This window comes from Lithobates pipiens, unplaced genomic scaffold, assembly GCF_037356315.1.
Source record: "Lithobates pipiens isolate NorthernLeopardFrog02 unplaced genomic scaffold, aLitPip1_a1.2 Scaffold_18, whole genome shotgun sequence".
NCBI lineage: Eukaryota > Metazoa > Chordata > Amphibia > Anura > Ranidae > Lithobates > Lithobates pipiens.
Window position 1 is genome coordinate 150,813,249 of NW_027507758.1, and position 22,815 is coordinate 150,836,063.

General features: G+C 42.0%; 1 protein-coding gene across 1 annotated transcript in view; it reads left to right on the forward strand.

Moving 5' to 3' along the window:
• Window positions 1–22,815, forward strand: part of SNX9 (sorting nexin 9) — a 194,600-nt gene that overhangs the window by 129,596 nt on the left and 42,189 nt on the right. The window contains exon 10 of the mRNA XM_077486269.1: window positions 15,523–15,653. Within this exon, the coding sequence (XP_077342395.1) occupies window positions 15,523–15,653 (131 nt within the window). The remainder of the gene's footprint in view (window positions 1–15,522; window positions 15,654–22,815) is intronic.

Consider the following 22,815-nt stretch of genomic DNA (forward strand, 5'->3'; position numbering starts at 1 on the left):
AAATTGGAATTTGGAACACGGAAATTGGAATTTGGAACACGGAATTTGGAATTCGGAACACGGAATTCAGGAACACGGAATTAGGAACACGGAATTTGGAATTCGGAACACGGAATTCAGGAACACGGAATTAGGAACACGGAATTAGGAACACGGAATTAGGAACACGGAATTAGGAACTTGGAATTCGGAACACGGAATTCGGAACACGGAATTCGGAACACGGAATTCGGAACACGGAATTTGGAATTCGGAACACGGAATTTGGAATTCGGAACACGGAATTTGGAACACGGAATTCGGAACACGGAATTCGGACTTTGGAACACGGAATTCGGACTTTGGAACACGGAATTCGGAACACGGAATTTGGCATTTGGAACACGGAATTCGGAACACGGAATTTGGAATTTGGAACACGGAATTTGAAATTCGGAAAACTGAATTCGGAACACGGAATTTGGAATTCGGAACACGGAATTTGGAACACGGAATTCGGAATTTGGAACACGGAATTCGGAATTTGGAACACGGAATTCGGACTTTGGAACACGGAATTCAGACTTTGGAACACGGAATACGGAATTCGGAACACGGAATTTGGCATTTGGAACACGGAATTCGGAACACGGAATTCGGAATTTGGAACACGGAATTCGGAACACGGAATTCGGAATTTGGAATTCGGAACACGGAATTTGGAACTCGGAATTTGGATCTCGGAATTTGGATCTCGGAATTTGGAACACGGAATTTGGAACATGGAATTCGGAACACGGAATTTGGAACATGGAATTCGGAACACGGAATTTGGAATTCGGAACACGGAATTTGGAACATGGAACACGGAATTTGGAACACGGAATTTGGAATTTGGAACACGGAATTTGGAATTTGGAACATGGAATTTGGAATTCGGAACACGGAATTCAGGAACACGGAATTCGGAATTAGGAACACGGAATTCGGACTTAGGAACACGGAATTCGCAATTAGGAACACGGAATACGGAATTCGGACTTTGGAACACGGAATTCGGACTTTGGAACACGGAATTCGGACTTTGGAACACGGAATTTGGAACACGGAATTTGGAGTTCGGAACAGGGAATTTGGAACACGGAATTTGGAATTTGGAACACGGAATTTGGAACACAGAATTTGGAACACGGAATTCGGAATTTGGAACACAAAATTTGGAACACGGAATTTGGAGTTCGGAACATGGAATTTGGAACACGGAATTTGGAATTTGGAACACGGAATTTGGAATTTGGAACACGGAATTTGGAATTTGGAACACGGAATTTGGAATTTGGAACACGGAATTTGGAATTTGGAACACAGAATTTGGAACACAATTTGGAACACGGAATTCGGAATTTGGAACACAGAATTTGGAAAACGGAATTTGGAACACGGAATTCGGAATTTGGAACACAGAATTTGGAACACGGAATTTGGAATTTGGAACACGGAATTTGGAACACAGAATTTGGAACACGGAATTCGGAATTTGGAACACAGAATTTGGAACACGGAATTTGGAGTTCGGAACATGGAATTTGGAACACGGAATTTGGAACACAGAATTTGGAATATGTAACACGGAATTTGGAATTTGGAACACGGAATTTGGAACACGGAATTTGGAACACGGAATTTGGAACTCGGAATTTGGAACATGGAATTCAGAACACGGAAATTGGAATTCGGAACACGGAAATTGGAATTTGGAACACGGAAATTGGAATTTGGAACACGGAATTTGGAATTCGGAACACGGAATTCAGGAACACGGAATTAGGAACACGGAATTAGGAACACGGAATTAGGAACTTGGAATTCGGAACACGGAATTCGGAACACGGAATTCGGAACACGGAATTTGGAATTCGGAACACGGAATTTGGAATTCGGAACACGGAATTTGGAATTTGGAACACGGAATTCGGACTTTGGAACACGGAATTCGGAACACGGAATTTGGCATTTGGAACACGGAATTCGGAACACGGAATTTGGAATTTGGAACACGGAATTTGAAATTCGGAAAACTGAATTCGGAACACGGAATTTGGAATTCGGAACACGGAATTTGGAACACGGAATTCGGAATTTGGAACACGGAATTCGGAATTTGGAACACGGAATTCGGACTTTGGAACACGGAATTCAGACTTTGGAACACGGAATACGGAATTCGGAACACGGAATTTGGCATTTGGAACACGGAATTCGGAACACGGAATTCGGAATTTGGAACACGGAATTCGGAACACGGAATTCGGAATTTGGAATTCGGAACACGGAATTTGGAACTCGGAATTTGGATCTCGGAATTTGGATCTCGGAATTTGGATCTCGGAATTTGGAACACGGAATTTGGAACATGGAATTCGGAACACGGAATTTGGAACATGGAATTCGGAACACGGAATTTGGAATTCGGAACACGGAATTTGGAACATGGAACACGGAATTTGGAATTTGGAACACGGAATTTGGAATTTGGAACACGGAATTTGGAATTTGGAACATGGAATTTGGAATTCGGAACACGGAATTCAGGAACACGGAATTCGGAATTAGGAACACGGAATTCGGACTTAGGAACACGGAATTCGCAATTAGGAACACGGAATACGGAATTCGGACTTTGGAACACGGAATTCGGACTTTGGAACACGGAATTCGGACTTTGGAACACGGAATTTGGAACACGGAATTTGGAGTTCGGAACAGGGAATTTGGAACACGGAACACGGAATTTGGAATTTGGAACACGGAATTTGGAACACAGAATTTGGAACACGGAATTCGGAATTTGGAACACAAAATTTGGAACACGGAATTTGGAGTTCGGAACATGGAATTTGGAACACGGAATTTGGAATTTGGAACACGGAATTTGGAATTTGGAACACGGAATTTGGAATTTGGAACACGGAATTTGGAATTTGGAACACGGAATTTGGAACACAGAATTTGGAACACAATTTGGAACACGGAATTCGGAATTTGGAACACAGAATTTGGAAAACGGAATTTGGAACACGGAATTCGGAATTTGGAACACAGAATTTGGAACACGGAATTTGGAATTTGGAACACGGAATTTGGAACACAGAATTTGGAACACGGAATTCGGAATTTGGAACACAGAATTTGGAACACGGAATTTGGAGTTCGGAACATGGAATTTGGAACACGGAATTTGGAACACAGAATTTGGAATATGTAACACGGAATTTGGAATTTGGAACACGGAATTTGGAACACGGAATTTGGAACTCGGAATTTGGAACATGGAATTCAGAACACGGAAATTGGAATTCGGAACACGGAAATTGGAATTTGGAACACGGAAATTGGAATTTGGAACACGGAATTTGGAATTCGGAACACGGAATTCAGGAACACGGAATTAGGAACACGGAATTAGGAACACGGAATTAGGAACACGGAATTAGGAACTTGGAATTCGGAACACGGAATTCGGAACACGGAATTCGGAACACGGAATTTGGAATTCGGAACACGGAATTTGGAATTCGGAACACGGAATTTGGAATTTGGAACACGGAATTCGGAACACGGAATTCGGACTTTGGAACACGGAATTCGGAACACGGAATTTGGCATTTGGAACACGGAATTCGGAACACGGAATTTGGAATTTGGAACACGGAATTTGAAATTCGGAAAACTGAATTCGGAACACGGAATTTGGAATTCGGAACACGGAATTTGGAACACGGAATTCGGAATTTGGAACACGGAATTCGGAATTTGGAACACGGAATTCGGACTTTGGAACACGGAATTCAGACTTTGGAACACGGAATTCGGAACACGGAATTTGGCATTTGGAACACGGAATTCGGAACACGGAATTCGGAATTTGGAACACGGAATTCGGAACACGGAATTCGGAATTTGGAATTCGGAACACGGAATTTGGAACTCGGAATTTGGATCTCGGAATTTGGATCTCGGAATTTGGAACACGGAATTTGGAACATGGAATTCGGAACACGGAATTTGGAACATGGAATTCGGAACACGGAATTTGGAATTCGGAACACGGAATTTGGAACATGGAACACGGAATTTGGAATTTGGAACACGGAATTTGGAATTTGGAACACGGAATTTGGAATTTGGAACATGGAATTTGGAATTCGGAACACGGAATTCAGGAACACGGAATTCGGAATTAGGAACACGGAATTCGGACTTAGGAACACGGAATTCGCAATTAGGAACACGGAATACGGAATTCGGACTTTGGAACACGGAATTCGGACTTTGGAACACGGAATTCGGACTTTGGAACACGGAATTTGGAACACGGAATTTGGAGTTCGGAACAGGGAATTTGGAACACGGAACACGGAATTTGGAATTTGGAACACGGAATTTGGAACACAGAATTTGGAACACGGAATTCGGAATTTGGAACACAAAATTTGGAACACGGAATTTGGAGTTCGGAACATGGAATTTGGAACACGGAATTTGGAATTTGGAACACGGAATTTGGAATTTGGAACACGGAATTTGGAATTTGGAACACGGAATTTGGAATTTGGAACACGGAATTTGGAACACAGAATTTGGAACACAATTTGGAACACGGAATTCGGAATTTGGAACACAGAATTTGGAAAACGGAATTTGGAACACGGAATTCGGAATTTGGAACACAGAATTTGGAACACGGAATTTGGAATTTGGAACACGGAATTTGGAACACAGAATTTGGAACACGGAATTCGGAATTTGGAACACAGAATTTGGAACACGGAATTTGGAGTTCGGAACATGGAATTTGGAACACGGAATTTGGAACACAGAATTTGGAATATGTAACACGGAATTTGGAATTTGGAACACGGAATTTGGAACACGGAATTTGGAACTCGGAATTTGGAACATGGAATTCAGAACACGGAAATTGGAATTCGGAACACGGAAATTGGAATTTGGAACACGGAAATTGGAATTTGGAACACGGAATTTGGAATTCGGAACACGGAATTCAGGAACACGGAATTAGGAACACGGAATTAGGAACACGGAATTAGGAACACGGAATTAGGAACTTGGAATTCGGAACACGGAATTCGGAACACGGAATTCGGAACACGGAATTTGGAATTCGGAACACGGAATTTGGAATTCGGAACACGGAATTTGGAATTTGGAACACGGAATTCGGAACACGGAATTCGGACTTTGGAACACGGAATTCGGAACACGGAATTTGGCATTTGGAACACGGAATTCGGAACACGGAATTTGGAATTTGGAACACGGAATTTGAAATTCGGAAAACTGAATTCGGAACACGGAATTTGGAATTCGGAACACGGAATTTGGAACACGGAATTCGGAATTTGGAACACGGAATTCGGAATTTGGAACACGGAATTCGGACTTTGGAACACGGAATTCAGACTTTGGAACACGGAATTCGGAACACGGAATTTGGCATTTGGAACACGGAATTCGGAACACGGAATTCGGAATTTGGAACACGGAATTCGGAACACGGAATTCGGAATTTGGAATTCGGAACACGGAATTTGGAACTCGGAATTTGGATCTCGGAATTTGGATCTCGGAATTTGGAACACGGAATTTGGAACATGGAATTCGGAACACGGAATTTGGAACATGGAATTCGGAACACGGAATTTGGAATTCGGAACACGGAATTTGGAACATGGAACACGGAATTTGGAATTTGGAACACGGAATTTGGAATTTGGAACACGGAATTTGGAATTTGGAACATGGAATTTGGAATTCGGAACACGGAATTCAGGAACACGGAATTCGGAATTAGGAACACGGAATTCGGACTTAGGAACACGGAATTCGCAATTAGGAACACGGAATACGGAATTCGGACTTTGGAACACGGAATTCGGACTTTGGAACACGGAATTCGGACTTTGGAACACGGAATTTGGAACACGGAATTTGGAGTTCGGAACAGGGAATTTGGAACACGGAACACGGAATTTGGAATTTGGAACACGGAATTTGGAACACAGAATTTGGAACACGGAATTCGGAATTTGGAACACAAAATTTGGAACACGGAATTTGGAGTTCGGAACATGGAATTTGGAACACGGAATTTGGAATTTGGAACACGGAATTTGGAATTTGGAACACGGAATTTGGAATTTGGAACACAGAATTTGGAACACAATTTGGAACACGGAATTCGGAATTTGGAACACAGAATTTGGAAAACGGAATTTGGAACACGGAATTCGGAATTTGGAACACAGAATTTGGAACACGGAATTTGGAATTTGGAACACGGAATTTGGAACACAGAATTTGGAACACGGAATTCGGAATTTGGAACACGGAATTTGGAGTTCGGAACATGGAATTTGGAACACGGAATTTGGAACACAGAATTTGGAATATGTAACACGGAATTTGGAATTTGGAACACGGAATTTGGAATTTGGAACACGGAATTTGGAACACAGAATTTGGAACACGGAATTCGGAATTTGGAACACAGAATTTGGAAAACAGAATTTGGAACACGGAATTCGGAATTTGGAACACAGAATTTGGAACACAGAATTTGGAATTTGGAACACGGAATTTGGAACTCGGAACACGGAATTTGGAACACGGAATTTGGAACACGGAATTTGGAATACGGAATTTGGAATTCGGAATTTGGAATTCGGAATTTGGAACACGGAATTTGGAGTTCGGAACATGGAATTTGGAACACGGAATTTGGAACACAGAATTTGGAATTTGGAACACGGAATTTGGAATTTGGAACACGGAATTTGGAATTTGGAACACGGAATTTGGAACACAGAATTTGGAACACGGAATTCGGAATTTGGAACACAGAATTTGGAAAACAGAATTTGGAACACGGAATTCGGAATTTGGAACACAGAATTTGGAACACGGAATTTGGAATTTGGAACACGGAATTTGGAACTCGGAACACGGAATTTGGAACACGGAATTTGGAACACGGAATTTGGAATACGGAATTTGGAATTCGGAATTTGGAATTCGGAATTTGGAATTCGGAACACGGAATTTGGAACACGGAATTTGGAACACGGAATTTGGAACATGGAATTTGGAACATGGAATTTGGAACTCTGAACACGGAATTCGGAATTTGGAACACGGAATTTGGAATTTCGGAACACGGAATTCGGAACACGGAATTCGGAACACGGAACTTGGAATACGGAACTTGGAATACGGAACTTGGAATACGGAATTTGGAATACGGAATTTGGAACACGGAATTTGGAACACGGAATTTGGAATTCGGAATTTGGAACATGGAATTTGGAATTCGGAACACGGAATTCGGAACACGGAATTCGGAACACGGAATTCCGTGTTTTAGAACACGGAATCTTTCCAAATTCCGTGTTCCAAATTCCGTATTCCGTGTTCCGAATTCCATGTTCCGAATTTCAAATTCCGTGTTCCAAATTCCATGTTCCAAATTCCGCGTTCCGTGTTCCGAATTCCGCGTTCCGTGTTCCGAATTCCGAATTCGTGTTCCGAATTCCAAATTCCGTGTTCCAAATTCCAAATTCCGTGTTCCAAATTCCGGAATTTAGAATTTGGAACACGGAATTCGGAACATGGAATTTGGAACACGGAATTCGGAACACGGAATTTGGAATTAGGAACACGGAATTTGGAATTAGGAACACGGAATTTGGAATTAGGAACACGGAATTTGGAATTCGGAACACGGAATTCGGAACACGGAATTCGGAACTTGGAATTTGGAACACGGAATTCGGAACACGAAATTTGGAATTCGGAAAAAACGGAACTCTGAACACGGAATTTGGAACTCTGAACATGGAATTTGGAACTCTGAACACGGAATTTGGAACTCTGAACACGGAATTTGGAACTCTGAACACGGAATTCGGAATTTGGAACACGGAATTCAGAACACGGAATTCGGAACACGGAATTTGGAACTCTGGACACGGAATTTGGAACACGGATTCCGGAACACGCAATTTGGAATTTCTTCCTCTTATTTTCTCTTATATGTCAGACTAATGTGCACATAGGAATTATTAACAGAGGTTCCCGGAGACCTGTAAATAATTTTAAGGGTTTCTTCATGGTAAGGACATTCAGAAAGCCTGTAGTAAAGTTTTCATTTTTTTTTATAGTTATCTGGAGTGTAGTAATATGATCACAACATCGTTACAGTGCCTTGAAAAAGTATTCATACCCCTTTACATTTTCCACATTTTGTCACGTTACAACCAAAAACATAAATTTATTTTATGTGATAGACCAGGGGTCTCCAAACCCCGGCCCGCTTGTGCATTTTGTCTACTTGATTTTAACAGCTGCTATTATCGGCATTATGTACGGCAAGTCCTGGAAACAAAGCCGCTCCCCCCACAGCCTCCCACGCTGCCACACTGTGCTGTGGATTGGCTGACCAATGACGTCATCAGTGCAGCACCTCCCAGCTCCCTCCCCCTGTTTGTTAGCGATCCTTCCGCTTTCAGCCTGCTTGTGTAGCAGCGGGCTGGAGACAGGAAGTGCAAGAGATCTGTAGTGTGTGTGCTCATACTGACAACAATGTAAGGCAAATGGACATAAATGTGCTTCACAGATATAAAGGGGACTCTGATGGACTCTGATGGGACACAGATAGTAGATTCTTATGGGAGACTCTGATATATGAGGGACACTGTTATTTGGGAGACTCTGATGGGTGACACAGAAATGGGGGAGACTCTGTTGGGGAACACAGATGTGCGGAAAGGCTCTTATAGGGACATAGGCGTATTCATTATTGATATTTATTTAAATTGTTCTGCGACACCCTCAGAGGTTTGTTAGAGAAGCTTAATGAACAAACAGCATCACTAAAGGCCAAGGAACACACCAGACAGGTCAGGGATAAAGTTGTGGAGAAGTTTAAAGCAGAGTTAGGTTATAAAAAAATATCCCATGCTTTGATCATCTCACAGAGCACTGTTCAATCCACCATCCGAAAATAAAAAGAGTATGGCACAACTGCAAACCTACCAAGACATGGCCGTCCACCTAAACTGACAGGCCGGGCAAAGAGAGCATTAATCAGCAGAATTCGGAACACGGAATTCAGGAACATGGAATTTGGAATTCGGAACACGGAATTCGGAATTTGGAACACGGAATTCGGAATTTGGAACACGGAATTCGGAAATTGGAACACGGAATTCGGAAATTGGAACACGGAATTCGGAAATTGGAACACGGAATTTGGAATTCGGAACACGGAATTCGGAACACGGAATTTGGAATTTGGAACACGGAATTTGGAATTTGGAACACGGAATTTGGAATTCGGAAAACGGAATTTGGAATTTGGAACACGGAATTTGGAACATGGAATTCAGGAACACGGAATTTGGAACACGGAATTTGGAATTCAGAACACGGAATTCGGAACACGGAATTTGGAACACGGAATTCGGAATTTGGAACACGGAATTTGGAACATGGAATTCGGAACACGGAATTTGGAATTCGGAACACGGAATTTGCAACACGGAATTTGGAATTTAGAACACGGAATTTGGAATTCGGAACACGGAATTCGGAACTTGGAATTTGGACACGGAATTTGGAATTCCGAACACGGAATTTGGAACACGGAATTTGGAATTTGGAACACGGAATTTGAAATTCGGAACACGGAATTCGGAACACGGAATTTGGAATTCGGAACACGGAATTTGGAATTCGGAACACGGAATTTGGAATTCGGAACATGGAATTCGGAACACGGAATTTGGAATTCGGAACACGGAATTTGGAATTCGGAACACGGAATTTGGAATACGGAATTTGGAACATGGAATTTGGAACACGGAATTTGGAACACGGAATTGAATACGGAACACGGAATTTGGAATTCAGAACACGGAATTTGGAACACGGAATTTGGAACACGGAATTTGGAACACGGAATTCGGAACACGGAATTCGGAATTTGGAATTCGGAACACGGAATTTGGAACTCGGAATTTGGAATTCGGAATTTGGAATTCGGAACTTGGAATTCGGAACTTGGAATTCGGAACACGGAATTCGGAACACGGAATTTGGAATTCGGAACACGGAATTTGGAACACGGAATTTGGAATTTGGAACACGGAATTTGGAATTCGGAACACGGAATTTGGAATACGGAATTTGGAACATGGAATTCGGAATACGGAATTCGGAACACGGAATTCGGAACACGGAATTTGGAATTCGGAACCCGGAATTCGGAACACGTAATTTGGAATTCGGAACACGTAATTTGGAATTCGGAACCCGGAATTCGGAACACGGAATTTGGAACACGGAATTTGGAATTCGGAACACGGAATTTGGAATACGGAATTTGGAACAAGGAATTTGGAACTCGGAACTTGGAATTCGGAACTTGGAATTTGGAACACGGAATTTGGAATTCGGAACACGGAATTTGGAATTCGGAATTTGGAATTCGGAACACGGAATTCGGAACACGGAATTTGGAATTTGGAACACGGAATTTGGAATTCGGAACACGGAATTTGGAATACGGAATTTGGAACATGGAATTTGGAACACGGAATTTGGAATTTGGAACACGGAATTGAATACGGAACACGGAATTTGGAATTCAGAACACGGAATTTGGAACACGGAATTTGGAACACGGAATTTGGAACACGGAATTCGGAACACGGAATTCGGAATTTGGAATTCGGAACACGGAATTTGGAACTCGGAATTTGGAATTCGGAATTTGGAATTCGGAACTTGGAATTCGGAACTTGGAATTCGGAACTTGGAATTCGGAACACGGAATTCGGAACACGGAATTTGGAATTCGGAACACGGAATTTGGAACACGGAATTTGGAATTTGGAACACGGAATTTGGAATTCGGAACACGGAATTTGGAATACGGAATTTGGAACACGGAATTTGGAATTTGGAACACGGAATTTGGAATTCGGAACACGGAATTTGGAATACGGAATTTGGAACATGGAATTCGGAACACAGAATTCGGAATACGGAATACGGAATTCGGAACACGGAATTTGGAATTCGGAACCCGGAATTCGGAACACGTAATTTGGAATTCGGAACACGTAATTTGGAATTCGGAACCCGGAATTCGGAACACGGAATTTGGAACACGGAATTTGGAATTCGGAACACGGAATTTGGAATACGGAATTTGGAACAAGGAATTTGGAACTCGGAACTTGGAATTCGGAACTTGGAATTTGGAACACGGAATTTGGAATTCGGAACACGGAATTTGGAATTCGGAACACGGAATTTGGAATTCGGAATTTGGAATTCGGAATTTGGAATTCGGAACACGGAATTCGGAACACGGAATTTGGAATTTGGAACACGGAATTTGGAATTTGGAACACGGAATTTGGAACACGGAATTTGAAATTCGGAACACGGAATTTGGAATTCGGAACACGGAATTCGGAATACGGAATTTGCAACACGGATTTTGGAATTCAGAACACGGAATTCAGGACATGGAATTCAGAACACGGAATTTGGAACTCGGAACATGGAATTTGGAACACGGAATTTGGAACATGGAATTCGGAACACGGAATTCGGAACACGGAATTTGGAATTCGGAACACAGAATTTGGAACACGGAATTCGGAACACGGAATTTGGAATTCGGAACACAGAATTTGGAACACGGAATTCGGAACACTGAATTCGGAACACGGAATTTGGAGCACGGAATTTGGAATTCGGAACTTGGAACTCGGAACACGGAACTCGGAACACAGAATTCGGAACACGGAATTCGGAACACGGAATTTGGAATACGGAACACGGAATTCGGAACACGGAATTCGGAACATGGAATTTGGAACACGCAATTTGGAACTCGGAATTCGGAATTCAGAACACGGAATTTGGAACACGGAATTTGGAACACGGAATTTGGAACACGGAATTTGGAATTTGGAACACGGAATTTGGAATTTGGAACACGGAATTTGGAACTTGGAACACGGAATTTGGAACACGGAATTTGGAATTCGGAACACGGAATTTGGAACACGGAATTTGGAACTTGGAACACGGAATTTGGAACGCGGAATTTGGAATTCGGAACATGGAATTTGGAACACGGAATTTCCGGACACGGAATTTGGAATTCGGAACACGGAATTTGGAATTCGGAATACGGGATTCAGGACACGGAATTTGGCATTTGGAATACGGAATTTGGGGCATGGAATTTGGAACACGGAGCACTGAACATGAAATTTGAAATTTGGAGCATGGAATTTGAAACGGGGAATTCGTAACTACGGAATTTGGAATTCGGTGCACAGAATTTTGGAATTTGGAGCTTGCAATTTGGAACGTGGAATTTGGAGTTTGGAACACAAAATTTGGAATTTGAAATTCAGAATTTGGAACACGGAATATGTAATTTGGAACACAGAACCTGTGACGTGACCCAGAAGATTGCTGGGAGGGAGGGGGAGAGAAGGAGTCACCTAGGCAGCGTGAGCGGAAGTGGGAGCTGGGTACCTGTCAAAACTAGGTACCCTTCCCCCAAAAAATGACATGCCAAACGTGGCATCTCAGGGGGTGAGGAGTCCTTAAAGTGTAAGTTCCACTTTTGGGTGAAAATCTGCTTTAAGTACTACACTATGACTTGACCAGGCATATTACTTTAACCCCTTCAGCTGTCTCACCTGTGCACTGCCTATGGGCTATTGTGTATGACCAGCCATACATGGAGCTGCAGGAAAGAAAATCGCTCGTTCCCTCATCAACACAGTCAGTGTTGATGGGGGAAACCCTCCCCCGGAGCCATTGTGTTCCCCCAGCGGGGAAAGCCATCCCCACCAGGAGAACGAAATGATTATTTGCTAGTGGCTCTAGCAACCGCATGAAAAATTTAATGGGCTGGTTGTACCTAAGTTGACCGATTAATCAACTTGGGTACAATCAGCCTGCCTGTACATGGTTCGAATCTTGGCTGCTTTCTGCTGAACCGGCCAAGATTCGAACCATCTATGGCCAGCTTAAGGCAAACAAGGGTTTACTGGGTGATATTGTCTTGCAAAAGTGTTTTTTTTTTTTTTTAGCCTTCACCATTTTAAGTTCTCAAGCTCCACTAATGGCATTCAAATTTTAAATACCAAAGCCTCTTTTCCTCTTCCAGTTTTTGAATTTGTATGACAGTCTTAGCACAGAGAGGGAATAGGGGTTAACCCTTTCCTGGGTGCTCTATGTAGATACATTTTTGTCAGCAGAGTGTTGCCTGATGGCTCCTGGCCTATACAGATGGTTAGAAATCAATTAAATTATTTTCCTATCATGTGATCACCATGACAAGCAGTTAAGGGGTTTACTGGGGTTTGCTTACAAACAAACCTGCCAAATGCTGTCTTGGGTCTCACACACAGAGGATTACAAGAGTTGAAATTTCATTCAGTTTAGTGTAAGACTTATATTAAAATGTTTGTCCTTGTGGCGGTTTATATAGTAAAAATGTGAGAACTGAATTTATTATATCAGTGTACCAAATAAAATGTTCTAAAAATTAAAAATTGAATTTGGTAGTCATAAAGTTACTAGCATACTATATAAAAAAAGTGCTATATTCAAAGCAGCCCTGATCCTTTTTTTTACTTTTTGTTCCCCTGCCAGTGGTCCTAGCCCCTGCCCTCCTGAGTGCCTCCAATAGAAAGCCTCTTGCTATGGGGGCACTCGAGCAGGCTCACTCCCAAGCCGTGTTCATGTATGTTCATGACATGGTTCATTCACACACAGAGCGTGGAGCGGCCCGGGCCCTGCTCTCTTCTCATTGGCTCACTGGCTGTGATTGACAACACTGATGTGTGAGCCAATGATGATAGAGGGACCCTGAAAAGCCACTGCTCTCATGCACATTGCTGGATTGAGATGGGGCTCAGGTAAGTTTAAGGGGAGGGGGCTGCCCCCAGAAGGTTTTTCACCTTCATGTAAGAATGCATTAATGTAAAAAAAAAACTTCTGCCTTTAGAACCACTTTAACCAACCTATACTGATAGTTCTAAATTGAGGTAGGCATCTATGCTACAGTGGCCTAGGGTTCTGAAAGTGTTGATCTCCACTTATTAGGCCCTATGTACAGCCTTGATTGAGAATTCAGCAAGCTCCTTAAGGCCACTGGGACCAGTTTTAGACCCCTTTCACACCACACCGCCCTTTGCGTTGGCGGTAAAACACCGCTATTTTTAGCGGCATTTTACCACCAGATTTGCGGCGCATTTTAACGGTTTTAACCGTTAAAAAACCCCGCTAGCGGCCGCGAAAGGGTTAAAACCGTCGGCAATACGCCGCAATAGCGGCGTTTTGCCGGCGGCATTACAGCACTGCCCCATTGATTTCAATGGGGAGCAGCGGTGGAGGAGCGGTAAACACACCGCTCCTTCACCGCTCCAAAGAAGCTGAGGGCTTTCACACTACATACAATGGTGCAGCTTCTTTAGGACGGATTGCAGGCGCTATTTCTAACGCTATAGCGCCTGCAAAACGCCCTGGTGTGAAAGGGGTCTTAAGGACCAGGATAATTACTTGGGGGCAGCACAAAGGCCTTGCACTTTACCCTCATTGTGACATTAGAAACATTACAGGCAAGGTCAAGTTCACTTTAAAGCATCCTATATTTAATAACCAATAACTCAATATCATTAATCGTGGATACCATTTTAGTAGTGAGAATAGCAGTAACAAGGAAGATTAATGCTACAAAATGCCAATTTCATAAATATTAATGCCATTTGCCAGATGGACAGGGTCCAGTATTGTGACAATGTAAGACTAATGTACAGTGAAATACTAATTTGAATGTAGAGGGATGTTGCCAACAATAGCAAGGTCCAGAGTGTTAGACGTGTTAGATGTAGATGGACTCGACTAACGAACTGAAGCCAATCTCCAGCTAACACTTGATAAGCTGTTACAGCTTTTTTTTTTTCTTTGCCGAAAAATCTTTTGCATAATGGATTAAAAGCTGACCATTGTAAGGGCCCCTGTCAGTGGTAAATGGTTTGTCTTGACTTTGCCTGGATAGTTTGGTTTGTTAAAGTAAGCTGAAAAATAACAGACTTGTTGGCTAGATCACCAAGTGAAAATAAAGGGGAAAAAAAAGAAAACAAATGCAGCTGCCACATCTATTGATTGGTAAGCTGCAATTTATTCCATTTTCGTTTTTTGGGTTTAGCACACTTTAACTGACCTGAAAGAGTCTTTGCATGCACTGTCATTGCTGGGTTCTTATTACAAATGCACACTTTATTCCCCTACAAAGGAAAGTGGTATTGATTATAAATATGTTTACCTATGATAGTCTACCATTCTTTAAGCCTGCACACTTTCACCTACATAGGGAAGTACGTTTTTTTTCATAGACTTTTTCTTTTCTTTTGCACATTACAGGTCGTTTTGAAGAAGAATTTATAAAGATGCGTATGGAGAGATTACAGTCATGGATGTCTCGAATGTGCCGCCATCCTGTTGTATCAGAGAGTGATGTTTTCCAGCAGTTTCTTAATTTTCGAGATGAAAAGGTATCCTATAACTGCAGATCTATTTTTAACTGTTACTGGATTCTAGTATTAGGTGCTTAAAACTGAACTAGAAGTAAATGAAAGTAGAACTATGACCTCCCACTTTAAGAAAATGTGCTCCAGCACTTAAGGGGTAAGTTCACCCTTTCATGAAACATGAAAAGGTGAACTAATTCCCGATTTATTAAAGTCCTGTGCTGCCAGTGTAGTGGTTTGTCCGGGAGTGAGTATCCATCTTAATGCTCGCATTGGCAAGAGCTCAACCACGTAACACTACTGACCAATGGGGGAAGTGCTTTATTTTATGAATCACATGACCTCATTGCACAAGGTATCTCTTGATGGGCCAATGGAATCTTCAGTTACTCCCTTAGTTCCATAGTGTCCCGATAGGGATGAATCTACTCTAAGGCCGTGTACACACGCGGGGACTGTTCGGCCAACTTTGTCCGCTGAACAGTGTTTGGGCGGACAGTCCGCCCGTGTGTGGGCTTTCAGCGGACAGTTTCAGCGAACAGTCCGCTGAACAAGGTTTTTCGGAAATTCCGAAAAACTGTCCGCTGAAACTTTGTTTCAGCGAACAGTCCCCTCGTGTGTAGGCTTGTTCGTCAAACTAAGTTCCGCGCATGCTCAGAAAGGATTTACACGCCGAAAGTTATAATGCAGTGTATAGGACGTCGTATTTTTCGTCCCGTCGTACGTGCCGTTCACGTCATCGCGCACGGTTTCAGCAAACTGTTCGTTCGTCGTGTGTGGCCATGTCCGTCCATGCTAATTTTGAGCGGACTGTTTGCTGAAACTGTTTGACGGACAAAGTTGGGCGAACAGTCCCCGCGTGTGTACGCGGCCTTAGAGTCACAACTCTGGGAAGTTCAACCAATCAGAGCTAAGCAGTGCATGTGCTTAAAATAAATGATCTTTGGGAGTTGCCTTCAAATATTCATAACAAAACAGTGTCGCGCTTCCTAAATAACTCCCAATAAATCATTAAAGCGGAAGTAAACCCATGGATTTAAATAGTTAAAAAAAAAAAAAAAGGCATGCCAGGAATGCTAACTGCACATTGGCTGCGCTCTCAGCCAAACTATCAAACCATCCAATGGCTGGTGTCATAACGAATCACATGTGCAGCACCATAGCAGTTGAAGATTAAGCAGAGGCAAAGATGGCAGCTTCCTTGGCTGAAAACGATAGGGGAGTTTACTTCCACTTTAAATAAGAATATGCGATTAACTTGCAATATAGCAAGATACTGAGCGCACAATCAAATATTTATATTCCCTGACTGGGAATAGTGAAAAATACACAATAATGAAATATATGTGTTCCCTCAGTGGGAATAGTGAAAAATAAACAGTAAAGATAAAGTCCACACACTCTAAAAATAATAATAATAAATAAGAGAAAAAAAACAAAAATAATCCTCGGAGTCTCAGAGTCTTCTGCACAAAAAACGCACAACACACCACCAATGCATTAACGTTGGAAATGCAAGTGCTCTCCTCCACCTCAATATCCTAGCCGCTCACCTCACGTTCTTCACCCCTGTTTCACCATTCTTATTTAATGATTTATTGGGAGTTATTTAGGAAGCGCAACACTGTTTTCTTATGTATATTTTATATGTGAAGTGAACGCATTTTCTGTGTGTGTAGCAGCCAGGGGGAGGGGTATTTTTTTGAATTTTTTTTTTGTGTTGTGAGTTTTTTTTTGGTATATCACCTACCACATATATCACTATTTAGTGATTTAGGTTATTATTTGTGCTGATAGAAATTTGTTATATTGACCTTCAAATATTGGCGTGAAGGCCATGGATGACGATAAATAAATTCACAATAAAGCTTTTTACTGGCAGTGGAGTGCCCTTCATGTAAAAGTAGAACCTGTTTAGGTTTCCGTGAATCTGTTTAGTAGTACCTAAAGTAGCACAAACACAGATGGCGGACTGTTTGTTATGGAAGCAGCTTAGGCAGTCCTTGTGTGGATAGTTCACAGCTGGCTTGTCACTACACTTTTGTTAGCGTAATAGGGTTTTTTTTTTTTTTTTGTCGTTCTAAAATTTACATTCTATATCTTGCATGATTTGATTTCAGAATGGTGTGCATGCCGGCTATTAAAAAAGGGCCTGTCGCTATTTAGCTACACAAATCTATATAGTATTACTGTATGCGGTTATACGTATCGGTGTGTGTGTGTGTGTGTGTGTGTGTGTGTATATATATATATATATATATATATATATATATATATATATATATATATATATATACACCATGGATATAAAACATCTACACACCCCTGTTAAAATGGCAGGTTTCTGTGATGTAAAAAAAAAATGAGACAAAGATAAATCATTTCAGAAATTTTTCCACCCTTTATGTGACCCATAAACTGTACAACTCAATTGAAAAACAAACTAAAATCTGTTAGGGAGGGGAAGTAAAAATGAAAAAAATAAAATAATGTGGTTGCATAAGTGTGCACACCCTCTGGCTGTGTTCGGAATTAAGCAGTCACATTCAAACTTGTGTTAAATAGGAGTTAGTGCACACCTCCCATCAGTTAGAGTGCCTCTGATTAACCCCCAAAAAAAGTTCAGCTGTTCTAGTAGGTCTTTCCTGACTTTTTCTTAGTCGCATCCTACAGCAAAAGCCTTGGTCCGCAGAGAGCTTCCAATGCATCAGAGGGATCTCATTGTTAAAAGGTATCAGTCAGGAGAAGGGTACAAAAGTATTTCCAAGGCATTAGTTATACCATGGAACACAGAGAAGGAAGTCATCATTAAGTGGAGAAAATTAGGGTACAACAGTGACATTACCAGGAACTGGACATCCCTCCAAAATTGATGAAAAGACGAGAAGAGAACTGGTCAGGGAGGCTGCCAAGAGGCCTACAACAACATTAAAGGAGCCGCAGGAATATCTGGAAAGTACTGGCTGTGTGGTACATGTGACAACAATCTCCCGTATTCTTCATGTGTCTGGGCTATGGGGTAGAGCCTTTTCTTACAAAGAAAAACATCCAAGCCTGGCTAAATTTTGCAAAAACACATCTGAAGTCTCCCAAAAGCATGTGGGAAAATATGTTATGGTCTGATGAAGCCAAGGTTGAACTTTTTTGGTTATAATTCCAAAAGAAAGGTTTTGAGCAAAAACAACACTGCACGTCACCAAAAAAAACACCATACCCACAGTGAAGCATGGTGGTGGCAGCATCATGCTTTGGGACTGTTTTTCTTCAGCTGGAACATGGGCCTTAGTTAAGGTAGAGGGAATTATGGCCAGTTCCAAATGCATGTCAATATTGGCACAAAACCTTCAGACTTCTAGAAAGCTGAACGTGAAGAGGAACTTCATCTTTCAGCATGCCAACAACCCAAAGCATACATCCAAATCAACAATGGAATGGCTTCACCAAAAAAGGTTTAAAGTTTTGGAATGGCCCAGCCAGAGCCCAGACCTGAATCCCATTAAAATCTGTGGGGTGATCTGAAGAGGGATGTACACAGAAGATGCCCTCGCAGTCTGACAGATTTGGAATGTTTTTGCAAAGAAGAGTGGGCAAATATTGCCAAGTCAAGATGTGCCATGCTGATAGACTCAGACTCATACTCATAAAGACTGAGTGCTGTAGAAAAATCAAAAGGTGCTTTAACAACGTATTAGTGTAAGGGTGTGCACACTTATGCAATCATATTATGTTAGTTTTTTTATATTTACTTCCCTCTTCCTAAAAGATTTCAGTTTGTTGTCCAACTGAGTTGTACAGTTTATAGGTCACGTTAAGGCCGGGTTCACACCACAGCGATGCGGGAACGCCGCGAATCCGCGGCGTTTTCCCGCATCGCATGACTCCCGCCGGCAGTTTACACTGCCCTATGCGAACGGCTGGGAGTGTCAATGAAATGTTAATGACCCCCCCAGATCCGTCCGCATATCGCAGTGCGATCTGCAGACTCGCACAGGAATCGGATCGCATGGTGTGAACACCCATGTGATCCGATTCTGCTGCGGACCAAAAAAAGGGTCCCGTGCGAGTTTGCTGCGGGAGCGATGCGAATTCAGCCATACTATCTGTATGGCTGAACTCGCATCGCTACGGAGATCAGATGTGATTTGCACTGCAGTGCGGTGCGAATCACATCCGGATCTCCCCCCGCAGCAGTGTGAACCCGGCCTAAAGGTGGAAAAAAATCGGGAATGATTTATCTTTGTCTCATTTTTTTACATCACAGAAACCTGACATTTTAACAGGGGTGTGTAGACTTTTTATATGCACTGTATATTAAATTGTAATTACTATTATTATTATTAAAGGCACACTTCTAGGTTTTAAAGGAGAAGTACAGCCAAATCTTGTTTGGATCACAGGAGTGCAGTTCATTCTGTACTCCTGTGGCCCGTTTTCAGCAGGCAGTGGGCTGGAGCCCACAGTCAACTGACATCACAGAGACTGTCCAGGCTCTGAAGTCGGGATTGGCCCACATGCCTGGACCAGCACCCGGCTCAGCCTCTTAGCGAGCCCCTGGGAGCCTGAGCCGGTTGATCCCATCCCCTCCACAGCCCAGTTGTCCAGTAAGCCTGGGGGGGAGGGGGGGAACAGACAGTGTTGACTGAAAGTAACCAGCTCTCTGCTCAGGAAGCTCTGAGAACCGAGCGATCAGTGGTGTTTGATCGCTCGGTTCTCAGTCTTAGAGCCAGCGGGGGGACAGATGCAGCATTGAACTGATGGTGCATCCACCTAGGTAAGTATGATTCTGCAAATAAAAACAAAAAAACATACTTCTCTTTTAACTTTTATCCTGGCAGATTACCGGTTTTGTTGAGTAATCCTTGATTTACTGCATCACATCACATCTGCTTTTGCATGAGATCCCATGCTTACACAGTGTACACAACATTTTTTTAGGAATGCACATAAAGCCACAGACACTCTACTGTTGGCTGGAGAGTATTGAGTGGGGGCAAAATGACTAACAGTCACATGTAGTATTACAGATTGCGTGACTACATGAACAGGGCTGGGAGAAAAGGAAGCTGGAATACAAAAGCAGCCTTTGCAAACACATCTAGCCAACTCTTTAGAGGAGGTCACTTCCATTTGTATGGTATATTGCGTATTGTTTGTGTATGATAAGCTGTTTTTTTCAGCAGGGTGTGTAATGAGAACAATGTCATTTTGGTGCAAGGTTCAGCAGACTGATTCTCTTTAAAATGGCAGTAAATAAATTCCTGACATGTCATGATGTACAGCTACAGTGCAATGCTTTTAAAGAGCTTTACTTTTTATCATTAATGCTCAATACGCACTGGCTTAAGATAAAACTACAAGCAAAACCTTTTTATTTCATTTGGACAGAGCAAGAGAGGATCATAACCCCTATCTGATATTTTTTCCACCATCTGTGTCTCATTGCGTAGATTTCCCTGTACTTCCTGTCCCATAGCCAAACAGGAAGTGAGAGGAAATCCCTGCAAATTAAGGAAATTTCTCGGAGCCCCCCCAGGTCACCAGAACTAGTGTCCCCATTGGAAGATTTTTTTCTTTTACTGTCTCTTTCAATAACGGTAAACAGGACAAATAGAGCGGATGAATCTCCTTAATGGTGGCACAGATGGTAATAAAAACCGACAAGCATTCTAATTCCTTTCCACTCTATCCAAACTAAAAAAAAAAATTTTGCCTTTAAAGGGGTTGTAAAGGTTCATGTTTTTTCACCTTCATGCATCCTACATCCACGCTGTCTTTGAGCTTTGCCTAGGTTGAGATGAGGTAATTAAAGCGGAGCTATACTGCATCTGAGCATCCAGGCTTTATTTTGCTGAGAATGCACTTTAAAAACCACCCCTTAGCATTTCTGGCAGTGGCCATCTTATGCAAAGGCAAATCATTCAAGTAAAATTTACTTCTAGAATCCGTCTGCCCTTAGCTTAGGCATGCTGGTAGACAGTTGTGCTTAGTTCAGAAAACCCCCTCCTCTCCTCTTGAAGATTCCTGGGATGTATATGACATCATTTGCCTAGACATGGAAACCAGGAAGTAACTGAAGAAAAGTTGGAAACAAGTAAATATAATATTGTTTCCTATCTGTTTACTAATGCTAGCAGCATAAGGATTACAGATCTTCATTGTTGACTGAGAGTGAAGTTCCTCTCTAATTTGCTGCAGACAGGAAGAAGCATTAATTCAGTCTCTTCTCTCCTAGTGACCAGACTGCAACAATTATTACTTTGTATTAGAGCTGCACGATTCTGGCCAAAATGAGAATCACAATTTTTTTGCTTGGAATAAAAAGATTGCGATTCTCTCATGATTCTTATGGCGTAATTTTTTTTTTTTTTTTTTACAAATAACAAGGTAATTTATTGAGAAGAGTAAGGGCAATTTACACTTTATACATTATTGTGACAGTAGGTAATACAGGTTCATCAAAGTTGGTTGACACAGAAGGTACATTTGCATATTGTTTTTCTACACACACTGGAACAACATAGGAACCAATTGGATGAATATGTGAGCACAGTATACTTAGCGAATGTGTCTATTATTGCATAGACGCTCGAGCTCGGTAGATTGCAAGAGGGAATGAGAAGGAAGGAACCAATAGGAGTGAACAGAATAAGAGTATAAGTATCATTAAGGGTATCATTCGGGTATCGCATTACAGGTAGCAGCATTGCCTAGCCAGGTGTCCCATATCTTGCCGTATTTGGTTGGGCAGCCTCTGTGGACATAGATCTCCTTTTTGTATGGGAGAACCTTGTTAATTGTGGCTATCCATTCCTGGATTGATGGGGGCATAGCCCGGAGCCACTTTCTCGCTATAAGTAGTCTGGCAATGAAGAGCGATTCTTGGAGAAATATTTTGTGAAATGTATCTGAGTCTGGATCTGGGAATATCCCCAGTACGCATTGTTTGGGGCATAATGTCAGGGGGATCCCATTTCATCATGAATACATTTCACAATGTGGGTCCAATAGTCCTGTATTGCTGGGCATGACCAAAGAATATGGAAGAAGGTGCTAGACGGACTACTACATCTGGGGCATAGTGGGTTGTAGCTAGGTTTGTATTTGGCCAGTCGGATCGGGGTTAGGTATGATCTGTGTAAGATATAGAGTTGCGTGATAACCTGGTGGAGACTTTTTTACAAGCAAG